The following is a 20,417-nucleotide window of genomic DNA, read 5'->3' on the forward strand; positions in this document are numbered from 1 at the left end:
CGCTAAACTTTAGTGCCACTAACAACCTTTACGTATTATCAGCATTTCTTTTAGTTTTGTGAAACACCTGACAAAATACTTCTGCGGTAGTGAAGGCTTTAGGCGTTGATCTCTGAGAGCTAAACAAGTTTAGTTCAGCATGTCTGTATCTGTAGCCCTATGCTTTCATTGAAAGATATACCATCACGAGTAATCATTGAAAGTAATTATTAAGTATAGGAATAATAATAATAATAATGTAATATTGAAGTCAGAGTAATCGATCTTTATTGCTAAAATGGGTTCGCACAAGGTCGACTTTGCGAACCCGTCGATTGTAGCGTCTTTGTGAATAGATCGTTGTACAGTGACGTCACGTATTTTGTAAGAATTGTGCTGTGTATGGCAGTAAATGATAAATTTGAATTACATGTTTGTAATAAAAAAATGAATGTTTTCTGGTGAAAAATGTGTAGGTAGCATTTAAAATTGGGCGTAGGTATTTGTGACAGTATTTGAGTAATGAATTACTATTGTTTCGCTTCTAGCAATGGATACTTGGCCAGAAATTCGTTCTTACCTTCTTAATTCACATTGACAACTAAGCAGCAATCAGCTTTGACAGGCACAGCTCCTGTTTGTACACGAAGTTATTGGGAGTGAGTATGCAGCTCTGAATTCAGTATACTGAATATAGATTTTAAACTCTTAAAAATATTAGACAAATTTAGTCAAGTATGTGAGATACGTACGTTGCGGGAATGGTGCAATACTACTTCGTATATTGTAGTGCCGCAAGAATCGTAGTTGCTATACTGTTTTGTGCCGTTTAACGAAAGCGTGTACCCTGATTATTTTTGCACGTTATATAACATGTCGATGCACCACTTGTGTTGGTGAAAAGCTAAGTTGATAGAAAGTTTTATTCCCCCTTTTTTGCCACTACTTTTCTTCATATTGATGAAAACACCGTGATTATTTTTGCACGTTACGTAACATGTCGATGCACCGCTTGCCTTGGTGAAAAGCAAAGTTGATATAAAGTTTTATTCCCCCCCTTTTTTTTGCCACTGCTTTTCTTCATATTGACGAAAACTATCAGCAGCTCTACACGTGTCCCTGATGAGTCCCGAAAGGACGAAACTGGTTATAGCATTTGAATTTAATTTGTCATGTAATTGCCGATAGTTTAGTATTCGTACACATTTCTAACAAAAATTTAAGTAGCTGGTAGTTTCTATATGCTATATGGATTGTAAGAAACAGGAAAGTGTGCATTAAGTGTACCTGCTGTAACTGTAAGCCATCTGATTTTAGCGACTTGTAAAATTGAATTAGGTAGAGATGTGTTTACTAATTTAATATTTATCTACAAAATTATATTAATATTTATATGTGTGCTATACCTGTGGATATATTCCTGTGAAACTGGTAGTTCACAGCTGTTGTATGTTATGTTGTTTAGTTTCCTGCTATTACAGTTAAAGATAGTAGAAATTTTTACTGACTACTATCTATTTGTACAGCTTCTCTTGATCTCTGATGCAAGGGTGTTAGGAATGGAGAATGTAAGCAAACAGCCAGTGCCCTGACTGCTGCAGGGAGTACTTTCCTCGTGCAGAGATTGTACTGCAAATTTACTATATACCTTCAGTGTGAATAGGGCACTTTCGTTTCCAGGAAGGTATAAAAGGTGCCATACGTGATAAATGAGAAACTTCAACATTGTGCAAATGTTGTGTACAAAGCACTGTGAAAAAGAACAGGCATTCAAGAATGGCTGACGGGTCATTCCATATCAAATCACCCAATAAAAAATAAATTTTACACCCACCTCCTTAGATTTTCATGAAATTTGGCTCAAATGGTTCTAATACCATCCTGACAACACCTGCAAATCTTTTTTGCTGTATCTCTTACAGTTTTTTTTATAAATTTTTAAAGTTTTTATGTTTTGCGTTTTCTGAACCTTTGGAAATGGTCAATTAAATTTGTATTCAAAACTTTAAATTTGCTTATCTTAAAAACTCTTTTAGATAACATCATGAATTTTTGCAGCAAGTTTATTTATTATACGTATTTGAAGATAAAAATGATGCTATTAAAATATATTAATATTTTCTATGAAAAAAAAATATATATGTACTTTTTTCTTTTTTTTTAACGGATGTTTTGTTTCATGAGAATTGCAATATCTAGATTCTCAGACCTGATAGAATGCTCAAATTTGTTTTAATTTACTCTTAAACATATAGGCTACTTGATAAAACAAAAATAATGATGGCTTTTTAACATGTTTATTAATTATAGTAGATTACATTAGAATTATGTACGAAGATAGTTTACTTACGACACTTATGTATAACCCAACTGATTGCTTGAAACATTGAATTTTTTGAGTAATTTTAATAAACATTAATGCTGATTCAAACTGTTTTTCCACTTCATCCAAGAGCTTTCAGTTCTTTTGATACAGTCTTTTTTGAAGTAATACATTCTCCCAGTGCCGCTTGATTGAGGTGCATCTACTACACAGACTATGTGCTCCAAAGGCACTATGCAGGAATCTTCTCTTTCAGGCCAATAAAATGATGCAGCGGGTCCTGAAGGATGTAGAAATAGAATTTCTGCATCTTCTTCATCATTGAATATTGTTTATACCAGTCCAAAGTACCAGTTACCATCATAATTTGCAGCCACATAGCAATTTATGGATGGTTCAACATGAACCCAATCAGAAGAAGAATGGAAAGAAAAGACTAAGGAGGGTTTTACACTATCTGTAGTCCTTCTAATTTCAAGGTTGTTTGTTGGAAGTGGTTTGAAGTTATGAAAACTTCTAGTTCCAGGAATGGTTCGGGTTGCTGAAAAACGTTTTTCTAGTTTTAACCATAGCAAATCAGCTTCTTTTTTGTCAATAAAGTGAAAATGAATGTTCTCAATATTTTTTCACAAAACTTATACACATTGATTGCTGTCATTATTTGTTCTTTGTCTGAAAGCTGTAGACTGGCTTTCCTTAAAATTCTTTTAATAGTTCCTCCTAGGCCATCACAAATTGACTTCCCATGACTTGTTGCAAAACAAGAGTGTTGGGCCTTCAAATTAAAGTCTCTCAAGTGTTCAGTCAAATTTTTAAAACTGTTTCTATTTTTGTACTGCCCAGCACAACCATCTGTAAAGTAGTGAACTGAGTCAATGTCAGTATGATGTAATGACAGCCACTTTGTAATTTCTTTTTGTACAAAGTTAACAAAACCAGTGTCATGTTCTTGGTCATCACTAATAAAACAGTGGTTGGAAACAAAAACATTGTTTTCCTCATTTCGTAGAAAAACTCCAACTGGGTGTAGAGTACAACCACCTCTATTCCAGTGGTAACTTTGGATCTCATTTTGTATAACAAAGGAATAATTTTCACTGAAATCCATCACAATAATTGCTGTTTTGGGTGGTGGGTCTTCTTTCAATCTTTTAAAGGCTGCTGATTGGGATTTTGCTATAAACGAGTGCGGGGTGAGCTTTTCCAATGACCTAACCAATAAAGAAATGTAGTCTTCAACACTGATAGACTGTTTGATCATTTCTGCCCTGTCTGTGTTAACCCACTGACTGATTACAATTACTTCTTCTAAATCATAATCTTCACTTAGTTTTTCAGTTAAGTACTCAGTTAGTGCAGTATTTGCAGGACAGCTGTCGCAATGATGTAGCATGCAGTTTTGGTTTTCCGTGTTGCACACAAGCATCTTAATTAGGTCTTTATAAGATTCTTCAATTTTCACAGCATCCAATAATAGTTTAACATTCTGGTGGGTACTGCATACACATACAGTTTGTGTGCCTGCAGCACCAGCAAGGATACACCATTTAGGTCTCAAGAAACAAAGTTTTGAAAATCCTTCTTCTACCTCGGGATTCTCCCATTTGAAAGAATAATAGAGTTCTCTCAAGTTACACAAAATGAGTCTTTTTTGCATGTACACATTTTTTTAAAGGTGTGTAGGTTGTTTGGAAACAGTCAGATTTTTTAAATAACCCTACACTACAGGTTTGAATATCTGACATACTGATTTCACTTTTGGTCTGATTACTGTTCTGGTTACTTTTATAGGATATTGGAAAAGAATCTCTGTAATCTAAGTAACAGTACTTAATGAGAGTTCGAATAAACTTAATAAAATACTATCCAAGCACTATTTAACACTGTAATAATTTTTTACTTCAAAACACAGGAGTAACAATACAAAATCCAAGTGTACATTGTTACTCCAAGAAGACAAAAACTTATTTTCGGTGTCTAAGTCACTTGGTATTTTTTATTTTTAAAATATAATTAATATTATTTTAAAAATTAGATAACTATTAAACAGGTTAAAAAGCCAACATAAATTTTCTTTTATCTAATAGCCTATACAATTAAGAGTATTTTAAAACAAATTTGAGCTTTCTATCAGGTCTGAGACTCTAGATATTGCAGTTTTTGTAAAACTAAACATCCGTTAGGGGAAAAAAAAAACCTTGAAATTTTTTTTTCATTTGGAAGAATTTAATATATCTTTATGGTAATTTTTTTTAACATTTAGATATAATACACAAACTTATTCCAAAATTTCGTACTGATATCTTGAGTATTCTTTAATATACAAATTTTTTTAGTTGTGAGGACACGTTTAAGTTACAGTTTCCGACTGCTGAAACAACGCCAAATCTAAAAACTTTAAAAATTTATAAAAAAAACTATAAGAGATAGAGCAAAAAAATTTTACAAGTGCTTTCAGGATGATAAAAGAAGTAATTGTACCAAGTTTCATCAAAATCTGACATGGTTGGTGTCAAGGCCTGGGTGACTTGACATGGAATGACCCTGACACACCATTGCAACATAACTGTTTAATGGTTAAGGTTTACTGTGTGCAGAGTCAATACACTAATGACCCAAAGTCTTCAGATTTCAGATCAGTCTAAGTTTGCAGTGCCACCCATCAGCTTTGACACAAGATTTTGGTGTGCCATCTTTGAAACTGTTCATGTTTGTGGAGGGCATGGGTCTTATAACAAAATTTACTAGTCATTTGTTAGCTGCTGCTATTGGTGATACGGCTGCTATAACTAATTTTCTTCAGTTATATGGCCTCGCTGTGGAATGTGCGAAGTTTCTGCATTGCAGGGAATTTATGAAATTGACCAGAGTCACTGCTTCTAAAACCAATGGCGCTGTTGGCATGACAGTATTAAGGAGTGGTTCCTTATGCATTCTCTGTTTCTCTCCCTCTCGTGCGCAAGTGAGATACCTGTTTTTTTTTTATTTTTGTTGGTTGTTGAGATGTTCATGTGATAGATATCAGTTTTGGTATGTTTTTATTATTAGGGGTGTCCTAGATTTAGTTTGTGCCTACCCAAATCCCCTAATACCTGCACATATCTTGTTAGTTTAATGTTTTTTCTGCAATTAAATGTTTTTCATGTTTGTGTTTGTTACTGTGTGTAATGTGTGAAGTCGTGGCCACTATATTATATGAACTTTAAACAGTGGTACATCCATCATCTTGATGACATCATGAGTCAAAGCTGACATGAATATCACAATCTTCTGTATTTTTAATGACTCAGCACTGTGGTATGCAGTGATCAAGAAAAGTTGAACAAATGGTGTCAAGAATCTAAATTTTACAAATATTGCTTTGTACAGCTTGTCCACAGTAAAATGACTAATCACACAGTGGCTGTCAGGGATGGTAGGTGTGCCTTGTCCCTGCATTACTACTGCCAAGGGGAGATGGGAAGGCAGCATCGGGTTCTTGCTGTCCCATGTTTTGTACCTTTCAATGTGTACAGTAATGCTTCATTGTAGGGGCAGCTTAATATTGACAGTCCGTGGAGACAAATGAAGATCTCTCAACTAGTGCTAAATTTCTCCACTCTTGGCAGCACCAGTAAAATCATCATTTTATCATGGACAAGCCATATGTGGGTCATTCTAGAGCAACAAATGGGACTGCTGCAATGATAAATTGTGACATTATTTGAATTATACTTCAGAAAGACATTGTTTGTCATAGTGTTAATTGTCTTTAAATTTGACTGATAGTGATGAGTCAAGTTGTCATTAAAAAAAGTATATTACATGTTATTGGAAGGACTTAATTTTTATGTGGTTCTCACTATCTCCATATTTACATAAAATAAACAGTCATAAGGATTTGTTTTTGTTTTAACACATTTCCAAGCAGTCTTCATATATATGGTTACTTGGCATCTGCCGGTACCCCAAACTTCACAGAAATGCTTCTGTTGACCTTGTGGAATTAGCAGTCTTGAAAGCAAGAAAATCATGGAGAAATGGTTTAACCACAGTCTATGGGATGGTTTGCAGAATGAACTATTCTTTATATAGGTGCGCGTGTGCGTGCACACACACACACACACACACACACACACACACACACACACACACACTGTTTATGCAATTTGTGGGCAGATGAAATTATATGCTGGACTGGGATACACACATGGAACAGTTTATTTTATTGTTACAAGAGCAGAGCATAGACTGTGCTTGTAGCGTACAAGAAAACACACAAACTGTACTTTCCTTTGTTGCCTAGATTTGGTACAGTGGGGCAGACATTTGTTGAACATCTTCTCCTGACAGTGGGAGTTTGCTTTTTCAGGACTCTTATCTTGTTATTGTTAAAGTTCCACTTGTTACGTCGTAAGTCTTCTTTGAAGGCTCTTTCCAGTTCTTCAGGAGAAGGGGTGGGAAGAACATTCTCCTAATTCAATGGCTACAAATGTTCAAAATTACTTTCACTCATCCTGAATACATTGAAAAATGAATTTCCTATTCAACCTAGTCTTTCACCATCTTTGTATTTTATCGGAGACAGGAAGAAATGAGTAAGAAGTACATAGGCCTACATTTTTTCAGATAAAAATTTTTAATTTTTTAATTTTTATGTTTTACTTAAATGCATACCCCAAAAAGTTGCTAAAGTCAGAAGGGTTTATCATCTTTCTAATTAAAAAACAAAAAGCCGATGCAGTCAAAAGCTGCTCGGATTTGCAGAATGTAACTGCATGATTACTATCAAATTTTAAAATATTTAGGACATCAAATCCAGTAATTAATCATAGTTGGTTGATTTGACACATACTAACACAACAGTATTTTATTTCTGGCAACAGGCTTGTGTTCAGTATACTCACCTTTGAATTTTGGCTATATCCTGAATTCTGTTGTGATTGTGGCACTGCATCACATGCCAACAAGGAAATGAGCTCTTCAACTTGTTTAGAAAATGGTGGTTAAACTTGTTAAAGATATCTAACCAAGAAATCCACATTCTGGTGGTGTTTGCAAACACAAATGTTACATGGTATTCTTGCTAACCTTTCCCTGGGAGTAATAAAAATGTTTCAGAATACTATGGATACTTGAAGTTGGACATTTCATGGCCTTCCACAGGGGCATCACTATGACCTTTTTCAGTTCAGTAATCTTCATCGTAAGGGCTGAATGTCTATCTTCACAAAATCTTTCATCTCTGACATTAGCTGACATTTGTAATCTTTAAAATAAAACTCTACAAATTTTGCACATGCATCATTGCAATTAACTGTTGAGTAATTAGATCTTCACTCCTCATTAGTACTTTAATCATGATTTTAAGATTGCATCAGATAAATTCTGAATACTTTTGTTCTTTTACTGAGATGTTACAGCAGAGTTTTCTTGGTTGTGCTCACTGATTTTAACAGAGAACATTTACTTTTGTGTCACATTATTGATAACATAAAGGTTACATTTATGATACCTTTCATTTCTGTTTTGTCTCCATCACTGTTTTTTTTTTTCCCCAGGTATCTTTTGCTTCATTTCTCATATTTTATTTTTCTCTCTTTCTTCCTCAAATAATTTTGTATTTCTTCACTGTTGTCTTTGCTGGCTTGTCTCTGAAATCAGGGGACATAGAGACATGGGCGTGAAAACATAATTACTTTTATGTGATAGATATCAATTCCTCTCTAATAAAAACATACATTTATATTGTTTTATCCTGTCTGTAACTCCAGTTGCATACACTTATAGCTAAGGCTTTCATGGACAACATTTTGTTGTGTAACCTTCTGCACGGTAATGGGCACATTTTTCATGTTTATCTATGAATAGCTTTTTTAAATTAAATGTTCTCCACTTTTATGTTGCACATGTGACATAGCACGCCGGCCGGTGTGGCTGAGCGGTTCTAGGCGCTTCAGTCTGAAACCGCGCGGCCCCTACGGTTGCAGGTTAGAATCCTGCCTCGGGCATGGATGTGTGTGATGTCCTTAGGTTAGTTAGGTTTAAGTAGTTCTAAGTTCTAGGGGACTGATGACCTCAAATGTTAAGTCCCATAGTGCTCAGAGCCATTTGAACTTCTTTTTTTTTTTTACATTGCGCATTGTAAAATATGATAAACGAAAATAAATGTTACAGCCATCAGAGAAAGAAAAAACTATTGCTTCAGATGCCATTGCATAGCTTGCCGTTAATAATTGTTTCATGACTTTTCTCCACAATAACACGGGGGACCAGAAACATTTATCTGTTTTACTTTTTGGAGACTTGAGAACCATTGCTGATGTTTACCAAAGGTTTATACTAAATATGTTGCTTGTTGAAATTAAAATATAAAGATGTATCACCAGTCTGATAAAGGGAAAGTCCAATTTTGTTAAACATTAAGTTTTTACCCATATGTCCATGTTTCTCTAGAATGACCTATATACTACTATCAATTTGTATCTGATTTTTGTCAATGCACATCTCAGCTATTGTGTTTAAAAGCATTAACCAGTCGGACACTTAGAGCACTGATGAGTCTATGGAAGGGAAAAGAAAGCCAAGATCAATAGCAAATGTACAGTGTCTGTATAAAATGTATTGGGAAAAATACAGTCTCTTTGTGTTCACTCCTCACGTTTTAGATCAGGAGGAGGTGATCTTTACTACGCACCAAGCACTAGTCACCTGCTATTCTTTGTTCAGAGAAGATCATGTTTTTAGTGGAACCTTGTTGAGTGACTTGGCACAAGAGCAAAATCCAGGGAACGATTGAACAGTGGTATGTCACCAAATTTTGTGTTGGACTGAGCAAATTGGTATGAGACTTTGGTTGTATATCGTCAAGGTTGAAGAATGAAAGCATGTCACAAACTACAGTCTTCATAGATGGACGAGGGAGAGTGGAGGATGAGCCTGTTGACATCAAGAACCAACGACAGTCAGTCAGTGTGTTTGTGAAACGGTGAATTCAGATCCTGAGTTAAGGGTGCACATGGTTGCAGATTGAACTGGCATTGATAGACAACAGTGCACAGCAGCCAGCCACCAGTCCAGCCATCACCAGAAACTGGAAATTGCGTCACGATAATGCATCCAACCCCACCTGCTCCACAGTCACTGACTACCTGACAATAAATGGCATTGCAATGATTCTGCAACACCTTTACAATTCTGAATTGATACTGTTTCCTTTTCTCGAAAAGTGAAATGCTCCCTCGACGGACAACACTGTGGGACCCAAAGTGCTGTCAGAGAAGTTTGCACACAGACCCCTACAGACCTTCCGGAGTGTGCCTATGAGGGGCTTTTGAGTCATGGAAAAGCCACTTGATGCTCAAGGGCTGTACTTTGAAAATTTTGAGGCACTTAAGAAATATCTCAAATTTACTTTTCTGGAACTTTTTCCAATACTTTTTATGCAAACCCTGTATACTTAACAGGAAAGAACTCTTTAGATAAGTCTGCAATGCATTATTTACTTGAAATATTTTGTTGTGGCTGGGAGGGGTCAACAGTTGCTGCTAATAAAAGGGAAATATCTTCTGGGGTCAGTAGAAAATGTGTGGCTTTTGTTGTACATCAAAGGAGAGCTTAACTGCTAATTGTGACTGGGATGTTACCTTGAAGAATTTTTTGTCTGTGATGGTGATAGCAGATGGAAAAGACAGATATTTTTAGGAGAGATAGTAGTAGTTATGAAGGGCAAGTCTTGAAAGAGAGTAAGTTTTGTGATAGGAAGAGAAAAGGGTGTGAAGATTATTAGCAGAGGAGTAAAATGTGTAAAGTTGCATAGCACAAGAGTTTGAGTCCATGTCCACTACTTTACACCAGAAATCTGAGTACCCAAAAACTAAAGCACCCTACCAGAATAATAAAAATTTGAGACATGTTTGGGAAATTAAAACCTCTTTCGTAATTACAATCTCAACAAAAATTAAAATAATTTCATACCTCTGGACATGTTTTTTTTATATAATAATATGTACATTGTTGTGCTGTGAAAAAGAACTACTTACATTTCCTTATATTCCAAAATGACACATTATATAGCTTCCTGTTTGTGAAAGGGACGACAAACAGTTATTACATTCACCTCACTTTGTTTCTGATGATCAGAATTTTCTCAACCTAAGCAATGAAGCTATTGCTTGGAGCTCTGAGGTAAGAGTGGGTGAACATGTCAAGAATGATAACTCATCTGTGCATCAGCCACATTTTGTTTTCTGAACAGCACATTTGGTCTGTCCTCTATGCATGTGCTGTCTCCTCTGGGCATTATCCAGAATGATACCCTTTGAATTTCAAAGCAAGTTGACTTAACATGCTATGTGCTAAGTGTGTTTAAATTTGCTTTGATGAAAATCTGAAGACAATTAATCAAGTGCTAGAACTTTTAATGATCCTTATACTGATGAGACTTTCCATCCTTGAAACTTACATCATTTCTCTTATTCATACAGGAGTTCTCTACTCATAAATACTACAGTATTTCTGCATTGTTGCATATTGATAAGTAAATTTAAAGAGCTCCAGCAACAGTACAAAATCATCATTATTGTGTTTTTTAAGTTTCATGTCCGTTTTGCTCCTATCCATCATTCCCACCATATTTTGGTGCCACTTATGATACACCAGTAACATATAAGATGGGTGTGATATAAGGAGTGGAACATTATCGCTACGAACTTCTTCTCTGTTGCTGAATACCTGACTCTTAATATTAAATGCAAGAGTTACACTTCTATTCCTTTCAGAATGGAGAGGACTGGATTAATTTTTAGTCTTATGTAAGTCAGTGAAACTCATTCTGTGTTTCAAAGGGTATGAAATTTGAATTTTCTAGGTGACTCCCATACATTTCTCTTTTTCTTGATTTGGAAGGGGCTTTTTACCTGAAATAAATGTGGTTGGATATGTAGTAATCACTGGGTACTATCATTATTTTTAATCAAGGTAACACCTGTCCTATCCTTATGAAGTATGTTACGTGTGTTGTATATTTTGATGTATTAATGTACAATGTATTGCCTTGGAAAAACCTGTATCATTGTAAGACGACAAGATAGATAAAAAAAATAAGTTAATACACCAGGAAGAAATAAGTAAATACACCAGGGAGGTGAAAGGACACATTGTCTTCATCGTATTTATATGTTTAAACAACTAAGACTGTAATACCCTTCTCAGCCACAGAAATTCTGAATGTGAAATTCATTGTTGTTTTGCAAGTTAGAGTGTTGGTTGTGTTATAGTAACCAGTTGGACACTAAGAGCTACATTGATAGAAATTTGACTTTCCATTTTTTTTAGCTGTTACTGTTTTGTGATTTGTACATTAAATTAAAAATAATCTTGTAGTCATGTGAAGTAGTGGCAAAATGAATCTTGTAATCATGTGAAGTAGTGGCAAAATGAAAAGAAATGCATTTAAAAAATATAAGGGAAAGGACAACACTGTAATTATTGTTTACTGTGAATGATAACACGGGTGTATTTATTACAGATCCACTTCGCTTAAAAGCATGCATTATTCTGCAATTTTATGCATGCAAAATAATCATGGTTTGTTAATTTAAAATTTCTTATATATTTAAAAACTTTTTTCCATATTGTGTTTGATGCCTGTTTCATGTCGGCATGCTTTCCAAAAATCTTGGACACTCCACTGTAAGTGCTGTTCGTGATATCAGGCTTTATATATGGTATTATGCATCAACTTCATAGACAAGTTAGTGTGACTGACAGTGAACATTTTTAGTGCAGAAGATGAGTGATTGCTATTGACAGTTCAACTACCTAGTGGCAGTGTTGTTGGACATGATACATGACACCCTGTGTCTGGTCACCACTATTCACAGACATGGCAAAAACAAAAACTGGTGCAACATGCAGACTGAATTTGTTTCCGTAAATTTATGTACAGCTATTAGTTACATAAATGCTAAAAATTGGAAAGAACTATTCAGTGTCTATTATTCTGAAATATGAAGTTATTTGTCACACTTCACAATAGAAAAGCAAACTAGTTTTGTGATCATGTGAAACACTCATGGTCATAATATGAAATTATATCATGATCAGCTGATAACAAGCTCTCCTCTTAAATTCCTGGGTGTGTAGCAGTTATGATAATGGATGACCACCTCTCTCATCACTGTCGGAATCTGATTGAGAATCATTCTTTTCTGTATTGTTTCAGCTATTGCTGCTCCCTCCCAGTTGTAGAATTAAATTTTACGTGCAGACTTTCAAATACCTGCTGTGCAGTTCAGAATTTTTTCTGAGGTCTGACTAGTCAATTGATTGACAGCTTCCTCAAGGAGATTCTCTACTTCAGAGATGATGGGCTTCTTGTTGTTTATTACAGTGTAATTTTTTTATTTGCACTCATATGCTCTTAAGTGGTATTGAAATAATAAAGCAGAAGTATACCACACCTGTGACTTTTAGCAATTTCATCAGTGATACATGTTGGAAATAATTTTTTCTTTTGCTCCACAAACTTGAGCAGTTCAGTCTTGTTCAAATCCTCTTGGAGAGCAATATCTCATCTTTTCAGACAATTAATAATTTTTTTCTTTCCTTCTTGCCTAAGTTGGTGTCTTATTATGAATGACTGAATGTACGCATTGCACACTGCTCTCTACACATTGAAAATTTGTTGTCTAACTGAAGCAACATGGGAATTGTTTATAGTGTGGTATGTTCCCTTCTCTTATAATAGTCATATTTATGACGACAGTCAGTGTCTGTCTGAAAATTTTTCAAAGCTGTCACTCCCTCAGCCACTTGTTTCTTGGTGTCTGCAGCCTTGTACCACTCACATCACTATCTGTAGTATACTGGCCTTTCCCTGTCATAACAACAGTGTTTTTACTTACAGTATTTTCAAAGCTGTTGCAGGTTTCGTTAAAATTCGAGTAACAAGAAGTAAAGGTTCATTGTTTTTCTTTCTCAAATTTGTTATCACACTCATTCATGGGTTTGGTAACGCAGCATACTTTTCTTCCTCCGTTTCACTCCATGTGTTGGGCATGTGCCACTGTTTGCATTTTAGTCTGTCTGAAATGGCATAGAAGTGAATAAACACAAGAAACTCGCAGTTTCATTTTGCACTATAGTCAAGACAGAGTAAGAAGATTCCTGACAGCCCAAGGCACTGTTGCCAGCTTTCAGTGCAAAGTGCTAATGGCTGCAGGCGAAAACTGTAGCATATTATGTGTATGATGGACCTCAATAGCATGAGTATTTCCTTAGAGAGGTTACTGAGAAGTTACATGTGCCCAGATCCACTGACTGCTAAACTTAACCATCACTTTGGTGAGTTTAAGAAATTACATGATATGAGAGTGTACTCTGTAAATAATTAGAAATACTTGATAGCTGTTGCAACAAGAATGAATGAATGCGTGTGTTACTTCAGTTTGTGTTACAGGCAACACTGCCATTGTTCTGTGGAGTAGCAAAAGTAGAGTCTACAGAATACTGAGCAGCAATGAAAGGTATTTACCAGTGCTTGTTGTCATGACAGTGAAAATGTGAAATTGGTATTGGGCTGTGTCCCTGCTTTGTCATGGGGTAACTAATGTTAGTCCTTAGGAGAATGAATGCAGGTGTTAATGAATACTACTCAGACAGTACCATGCTACCCACACTATGCCAACAGTTTGAAATCGGACACTTCCTGTAACATCGAGAGACAGTAATACTCTTGTCCATAAAACAAGATTCATTCTGTCGTGGTTTGAAGAAAATCAGATGGATCTACTAGACTTATGTGATGTGTGTGGTGTCACCGCCAGACACCACACTTGCTAGGTGGTAGCTTAAATCGGCCGCGGTCCATTAGTACATGTCGGACCTGCGTGTCGCCACTGTCAGGATCGCAGACCGAGCGCCACCACAAGGCAGGTCTTGAGAGACTGACTAGCACTCGCCCCAGTTGTACGACGACGTTGCTAGCGACTACACTGACGAAGCCTTTCTCTCATTTGCCAAGAGACAGTTAGAATAGCCTTCAGCTAAGTTAATGGCTACGACCTAGCAAGGCGCCATTTGTACCATTGCATGTATCATCAAGAATGCTGTATACCAAAGGACGAGATAAAAGTTAAGTGTTCTAGTAGCTACGTTCTTTTCTTTATCACATTCATTACGAATCCTGTTCCAGACTTCGCGCCAGTCGGCATGTGTGTACGTGTGCCCTTTCGGCTACCCATCTCTGTGGACTGGCTGCCTTGTCAGTCCACTACAATGTGCTCCAACTCGGACCTTAATAACCATTTAAGATCTGTGGCACGAAATAAGATACCTGTTGTCCATCAGATCATTTCACCCCAAAACCTGGCAAGAGAGAGAATGGAAACAAATTACACCTTGAGAGTATTAGAATGTAGAGAAAAGCCCCACTTGAAGACTGCATGCTCAAATACACACCTAGGGGGTATTGTCACACATAGTTTTGCTTGGCTAATGCCCTTGTAATGAACAACAGTGCATGTCCAAGGCACATACGGTAAAATTACATGGAACAGTATGGCACTATGTAAGTTGCATTATCTTATTCGTTGGATGTATTTGATATATAGTTTCATATTTTGAGGAGCATGAGGTAATTGCTGATTCGTTGTTGTCTTTTACATGTTTAAGGCACATTGTATACATAGTTTTATAACATGTGTCAAGCTTCATTCGTGTAGATGATACAGGATTTGCCACATACTAGAAATAAATACAAAATAATTGCTGGTAGTACAGTGTATGAACCCACAAAAATCCATCTCTTGTTGATGTGAGAAGACTGCTTGAATATCTCTTTGTGCCCAGGTTTGTATAAATTATGAACTCAGGTTGCAGCTGAAATTTGACCTGTTCCAGTGTCTGGTATGGTTTGTTCCCAGTTATAATTATTTTGAGCTCACAAATTGCATAAGAATGTTCAAAAGGGCAAGGAAAAGGGAGCAATAAAGGCTGACAGTGGAGAGAGTATAGGAAAAGTATTCATGTATGTGTTTGTATATGGATAGTTCTGTGTTGGAAATGAGTACAAGGTATAGAGAGAGGTGGGGACTGGGGTGAATTTTAGGGGGAGGCCACTAAGAAAAAGTTGTAAATATGTCAGCAAAGCTGTAGACCTGACTGTGAGGGATAAGAGAAGGGTTAAGCGGAAAGAAATATTGGTAGGTTTGCTGCATGGACTAAGAGAGATCGAGGGGCTGAAGGAGTAGTTCTTACAAAGATGATGTGTAGATAAGAGTATCCAAATGAGACGTGGTGAAGCAGCCATCGAATTCAGCCATGTTTTACTAAGCAGAATGCTCTGCCAACTGAATGTTCAAACTTGTCTTATGCTCGAAGTTTGATGATGATAATTCATATGGCATTACTAGTGGATCATTCTCATATAAAAGCTGTATAATTGCTGCAGAAGAGTAGATAGATGATAGCTACTTTCCCTGCTGACTGTATGACATATTTTCTAAAATATACCAGTGACAGGACAGGAATAGGATTTTCTTGGGCATTACTGTAATTATCACCAGAATTTTGAATATTTTATTCTACTTGATAGAAAACTTTGTTTCAGCAAACAGAAGCCATGAAAGTATGCTAGTCTTTCTTTCCATTATTAACAACAATATCAGAGTTGTGCTTTGGTATCTTAACTTCATCAGTCCACACTGGTCTTTACAGTTCTTCAATTTCTTGTTTTTTTCCCCCCCTAATTGTACTTTACTGTACACAATAATTTACAAATGTCTAATGTCACCTGATTTACAAGTTTACTATCATTTAGTAGTTCTCAGCTTTATCTGTTAGTGCTGTCTGTGGTAACGGGGTGATAATGATTTTTTAATTTTTTTAAATTGATTATATTATGTAGATTTAGAATGCCTGCTCAAACCTCTGGTTCTGACATTACCCTCTGATTTGAGTAACTGTAAAGGTATCTTCATTTTGTGTTCTCTTACTTACTTCTTTTACCGTTACTGTCACCAACTCTTCCAGCGTTATGTTCCTGGTAATTACGTGCTTTTTCTTCTACATGCGGCAAGGTTCACGTGCCCGCATTTTGCAGGTTAATATCTTTATTTGTAATTTTCCTAAAGTAATGGTAAAGCTGTCTGTGAGTACAGTGCTAAAATTTCCTACGACAATTTGTTTCCATGTCTTGCTCACCCATCAACATTTATGTTCTTTGCATTTTTCTGGTTGTATTTTTAAGTAATCAGTACTTCTTTGATTTAGTGTATTTTCTTCTCTCTTCAGTAAGCTGGAATATTTATCAACTGTGAAGAGTTCTCCGTATATACGTTCACTGAGAGTGGGATAACCTCTCTAATCTTAATTGTTCATTTATTATTGAAAATCATTACTAGGCTATTACCAGGATTAGTGCCTACCCCTGAATGTGTTTTGCAGTAAAATATTTTTTTTTTCTTCATCTTTGTCTAACCATTTAATCCAGTTAATAACCATAAAGGAAATTCCTGGATGGACCAATAAGTAAAGGAAGGAAAAGACAACCACTCATCTATAGTGGATCAATGCATGTAGCATTGTAACACACAACAGGAAACAGCATTCACACTAGCTTTCGAGCACTAGCCCTTTTTCCAGCAATAGTACACACGTTCACACACATAACCACATGGCCGCAGGAATGTATGTTTGGTTGTCTGTGTGGTTGTGTGTGTGAATGTGTTTGATTGCTGGAAAAAGAGTTAGTGCTTGAAAGCTAGTGTGAACGCGGTTTCCTGTTGTGTGATACTGTGCCCCATGCATCAGTCCACTATAGGAGTGTGGTTGCCGTTCCATAATTGTTTGTATTGCTGCATTTAATCCAATTGATGTTCTCTGGTTTCAGTTTACTTCATGTATGCCTCTTTGTTGTTTGCTTCTGTCAGTTGAAACCTTTTTTGCAACTGTAGAAGTGCTTCTTCTGCACACACACACACACACACTATATCTTTCAGTAATTCAGCTGTTTTGTCTTCTCATTGCTTAATTTTTCAAAAACCCCAAATCAACTGGTTTTAATCCCTCTTTGCATAGTTTATATCACACACGTGCACACATAAGAAAGTATATACACTAAACAAGACAAGTTTGCTTCTGAGGTTCTTGGATGTACTGCTGAATCCAGTTGTTGAAGGCCCACGATATTTTGGCGAATAATCATTCTGCCAACACCAGGTGGTGCTGAACTACAACGGCACCATCTGATGGCAGAACGGTTATTTGCCGAAATATCAAGGATCTTCGACAATTGGACCTGGCAGTAAATCCGAGACCCTCGGAAGCAGCATATATCCCTGGAAAACCTCAGGTCACATAAGACGAGTTTGTTTCATTGAGCATCTTGAATGCTAATAAAATGATAGTAAGAGAGAGGGATGGTTTCTTGTATCCGTCACAATAGACTACCTTATATCTATTGCCAGCAGTGTCTGTTGATTGAAACTTCAATTTTTGATCTCTCTCTCTCTCTCTCTCTCTCTCTCTCTCTCTCTGTGTGTGTGTGTGTGTGTGTGTGTGTGTGTGTGTGTGTGTGTGTGTGTGTGTTGTTGTTGTTGTTGTTGTTAAGCTGTATGATGAACATCACTATCTGTGATAATGCTACATATAGTTAAGCAAATGATAAGAATTATTAAATGTGCTGGAGAATCTTCTAAGTATTATGCACAGTGTGTAATTCTTGATTTTTGTTTCAGAGTTTGGAGCTAAAGTACTGTACTACAAATTGATTGGTTCTGTTTTACGCGTAAAATTATTTCTGTTACAGGACTTTATTTTAGTTAGGGACAAATTTGATGTAGGTTATGATGCTTCGAAACAAAAAGGTGTTAGCAAATATTTCTGGAGTTGCTGTTAAGAGGAAGATGGCTAGAAACAGGAGCGTATTAAAACAGTCACAATCAGAAGGCCACCTTGAAGCAAAAAGCACGAGGAAACATGATTCAGTCTTACATCATTGCACTGATTTGCGCAAGTCTTTGTCCAGCTGTGACTATATTTCTGGTGCTGAGCAGTCATCATCTATTGCAGAACATTCTTCGATGAGTCTGACGAAAAATACTCCATCTGCTGAAGTGGGGAAGTGTAGTAGCGCTTTGGTAGGTAGTAACACCACTTCATCACAAGTGTTGCCTAAATCTAATAAGACAGCAGATTTACAGTCGTCAACTGTCTCAGAAGATTCAGTACGAAGCCTTGACATGGAGGATTCCATTGTTGAAGTAATTCCCATAGAGATTTCTGATGTCAGTATATTGGAAACAAAATCACACAAGCCGTCTTCCAGTGGTAACAAACCAATAGATGCGGATACATCGGATGTTATAATCATCCCAGATTCTCCAGGACAAGGGACTGCAGGGAACAAGGCTTCGAAGACTACTTCAAATGAAGTTTTACATGTGCGGCGAGGCAGGAAAAGAAAAAACAGTGATGATAGTGGGATTGAAATCTTGTGCGATATTTCAGGAAGTAGACCTAAGAAGCAGCAGAAAATTAATGTTGCCAGTAAAGGGAGCAGTGGGGATGGAGATGACATTATCTTCATTAGTGCAGAAGATGATGAAGTGTCAGTCATCAAAACAAAGGAGGAGCACAAAACACCTCAAGAGGATGTAATAATTTTAGATTCACCTCCTGCACAAACTCCTGTGCAGAATTCAGACAAAACACCTAAGAAAATGGTTTCAGCATCTACAAGTGTAACTGGTTTAATTCCCCATTATACGCAACATTTAATAGATTATATTTCTCTTGATGGAAGACCACCTGTAAATATTTCTGACTCATCTATTGGGACACCTGTGTTGCCTTTTTCACTAAGAGATGCATTCAGAAATGAGGAGGAGATGGTGCAAAGACGGATTCCTGTTTTGAGACGGGCACAGGGTACCAGAGCTTCCATTCGGCGGCAAAGGGAAAGAGCTGCGTTTCATAACCGTTTAGTACATGCTCGCAGTCAAGCAGGCCGATCAAACTGTATACCTGTGTCTACTTGCACTTACTTTCCCCCTCACCCTTCAAATGCACTGATTGGAAATCAGACTTCAACTATCGGAAATGCAGCCGAAAATTCAACTGCACAAAACTGGACAACCCAAAATGTAGCACCTGAAAACTCTGTACAACAAAACTGGACAACCCAAAATGTAGCACCTGAAAACTCTGTACAACAAAACTCGACAACCCAAAATGTAGCACCTGAAAACCCTGTACAACAAAACTCGACAACCCAAAATGTAGCACCTGAAAACCCTGTACAATCAGCTCCAGAAGTTTCACAATCGCCAGCCTGTGTTTATGGAACCAACATTTACAACCCAAATGCGAGTAACAAAGAGAAGGATGGGTTGCGACCAGTCATCATTGATGGAAACAATATAGCAATGGGGTATGTATGAACTGTTGTGGCCGTATTTATGGCTATTGGACAATTAAAATCTGGTATGTTTATCAATAAAGTAGCCTGTAACTTATTTTTAAGTGATTTACACTGAAGGTCTGAGTTGATCTCCAAGTATTATGTATAGATTTGTTTTGTTGCCTTGTGTTGAAAAAGATGTCACTTTTCAGTTCATGTTTATTGTTTTTTAATTGATATTTGCATCTGAGTGTAACAAATAAGCAAGCTTGATGACAGCAGCTGCAGCTGATGAATGTTCAGACAGCAGTAGATCAAAACAAGATTATTTTTTGTGATAGGTGGTAGAACTTTTTTGTATTTCTCCCAGTAAGCAGTTTGAAAGACAACCCAGGTATTTAAAGGTATGCCATTATTTAGGCTGTAACATACACCTTGCTATTATGTAGTGCTGTAACATACACCTAACAGAAGAGTCAACTGTGAAGAGATAGGATGTAATTTATAAAACTTGGTAGTAGATTGTGATCCTGAAATGAGGACCAGCAAGCAAATAAATATTTGTGTAGGTATAAAAGTATGATTGTCTAACCAATCATTGGAAATTAACAGAAAAACTGTTGTTAGAACTGCAGGATTAGCACAAAATATTTATTGTACTACAACACAGCTACAGCTGCTTCATTTGTTGGCATTATTCAATGAAACTAATACTTCATCTCTGTGATAATA

At 36.5% G+C, this 20,417-nt stretch overlaps 1 protein-coding gene across 3 annotated transcripts in view; it reads left to right on the forward strand.

The window, feature by feature from the left end:
• The first annotated feature begins 341 nt into the window (after positions 1 to 341).
• The window catches only part of LOC126253241 (uncharacterized), a 42,717-nt gene continuing 22,641 nt past the window's right edge, over positions 342 to 20,417 (forward strand). The window contains exons 1-4 of one of the 3 annotated variants that reach the window (XM_049954430.1): positions 342 to 451; positions 528 to 638; positions 18,093 to 19,525; positions 19,571 to 19,715. In XM_049954430.1, the coding sequence (XP_049810387.1) occupies positions 18,130 to 19,525; positions 19,571 to 19,715 (1,541 nt within the window). In that variant the 5' untranslated portion in view covers positions 342 to 451; positions 528 to 638; positions 18,093 to 18,129. Of the gene's footprint in view, positions 452 to 527; positions 639 to 18,077; positions 19,716 to 20,417 lie in introns of those variants that run through there. The other 2 variants (XM_049954427.1, XM_049954429.1) reach the window with 2 other exon arrangements.

Source organism: Schistocerca nitens, chromosome 4 (genome assembly GCF_023898315.1).
Source record: "Schistocerca nitens isolate TAMUIC-IGC-003100 chromosome 4, iqSchNite1.1, whole genome shotgun sequence".
NCBI lineage: Eukaryota > Metazoa > Arthropoda > Insecta > Orthoptera > Acrididae > Schistocerca > Schistocerca nitens.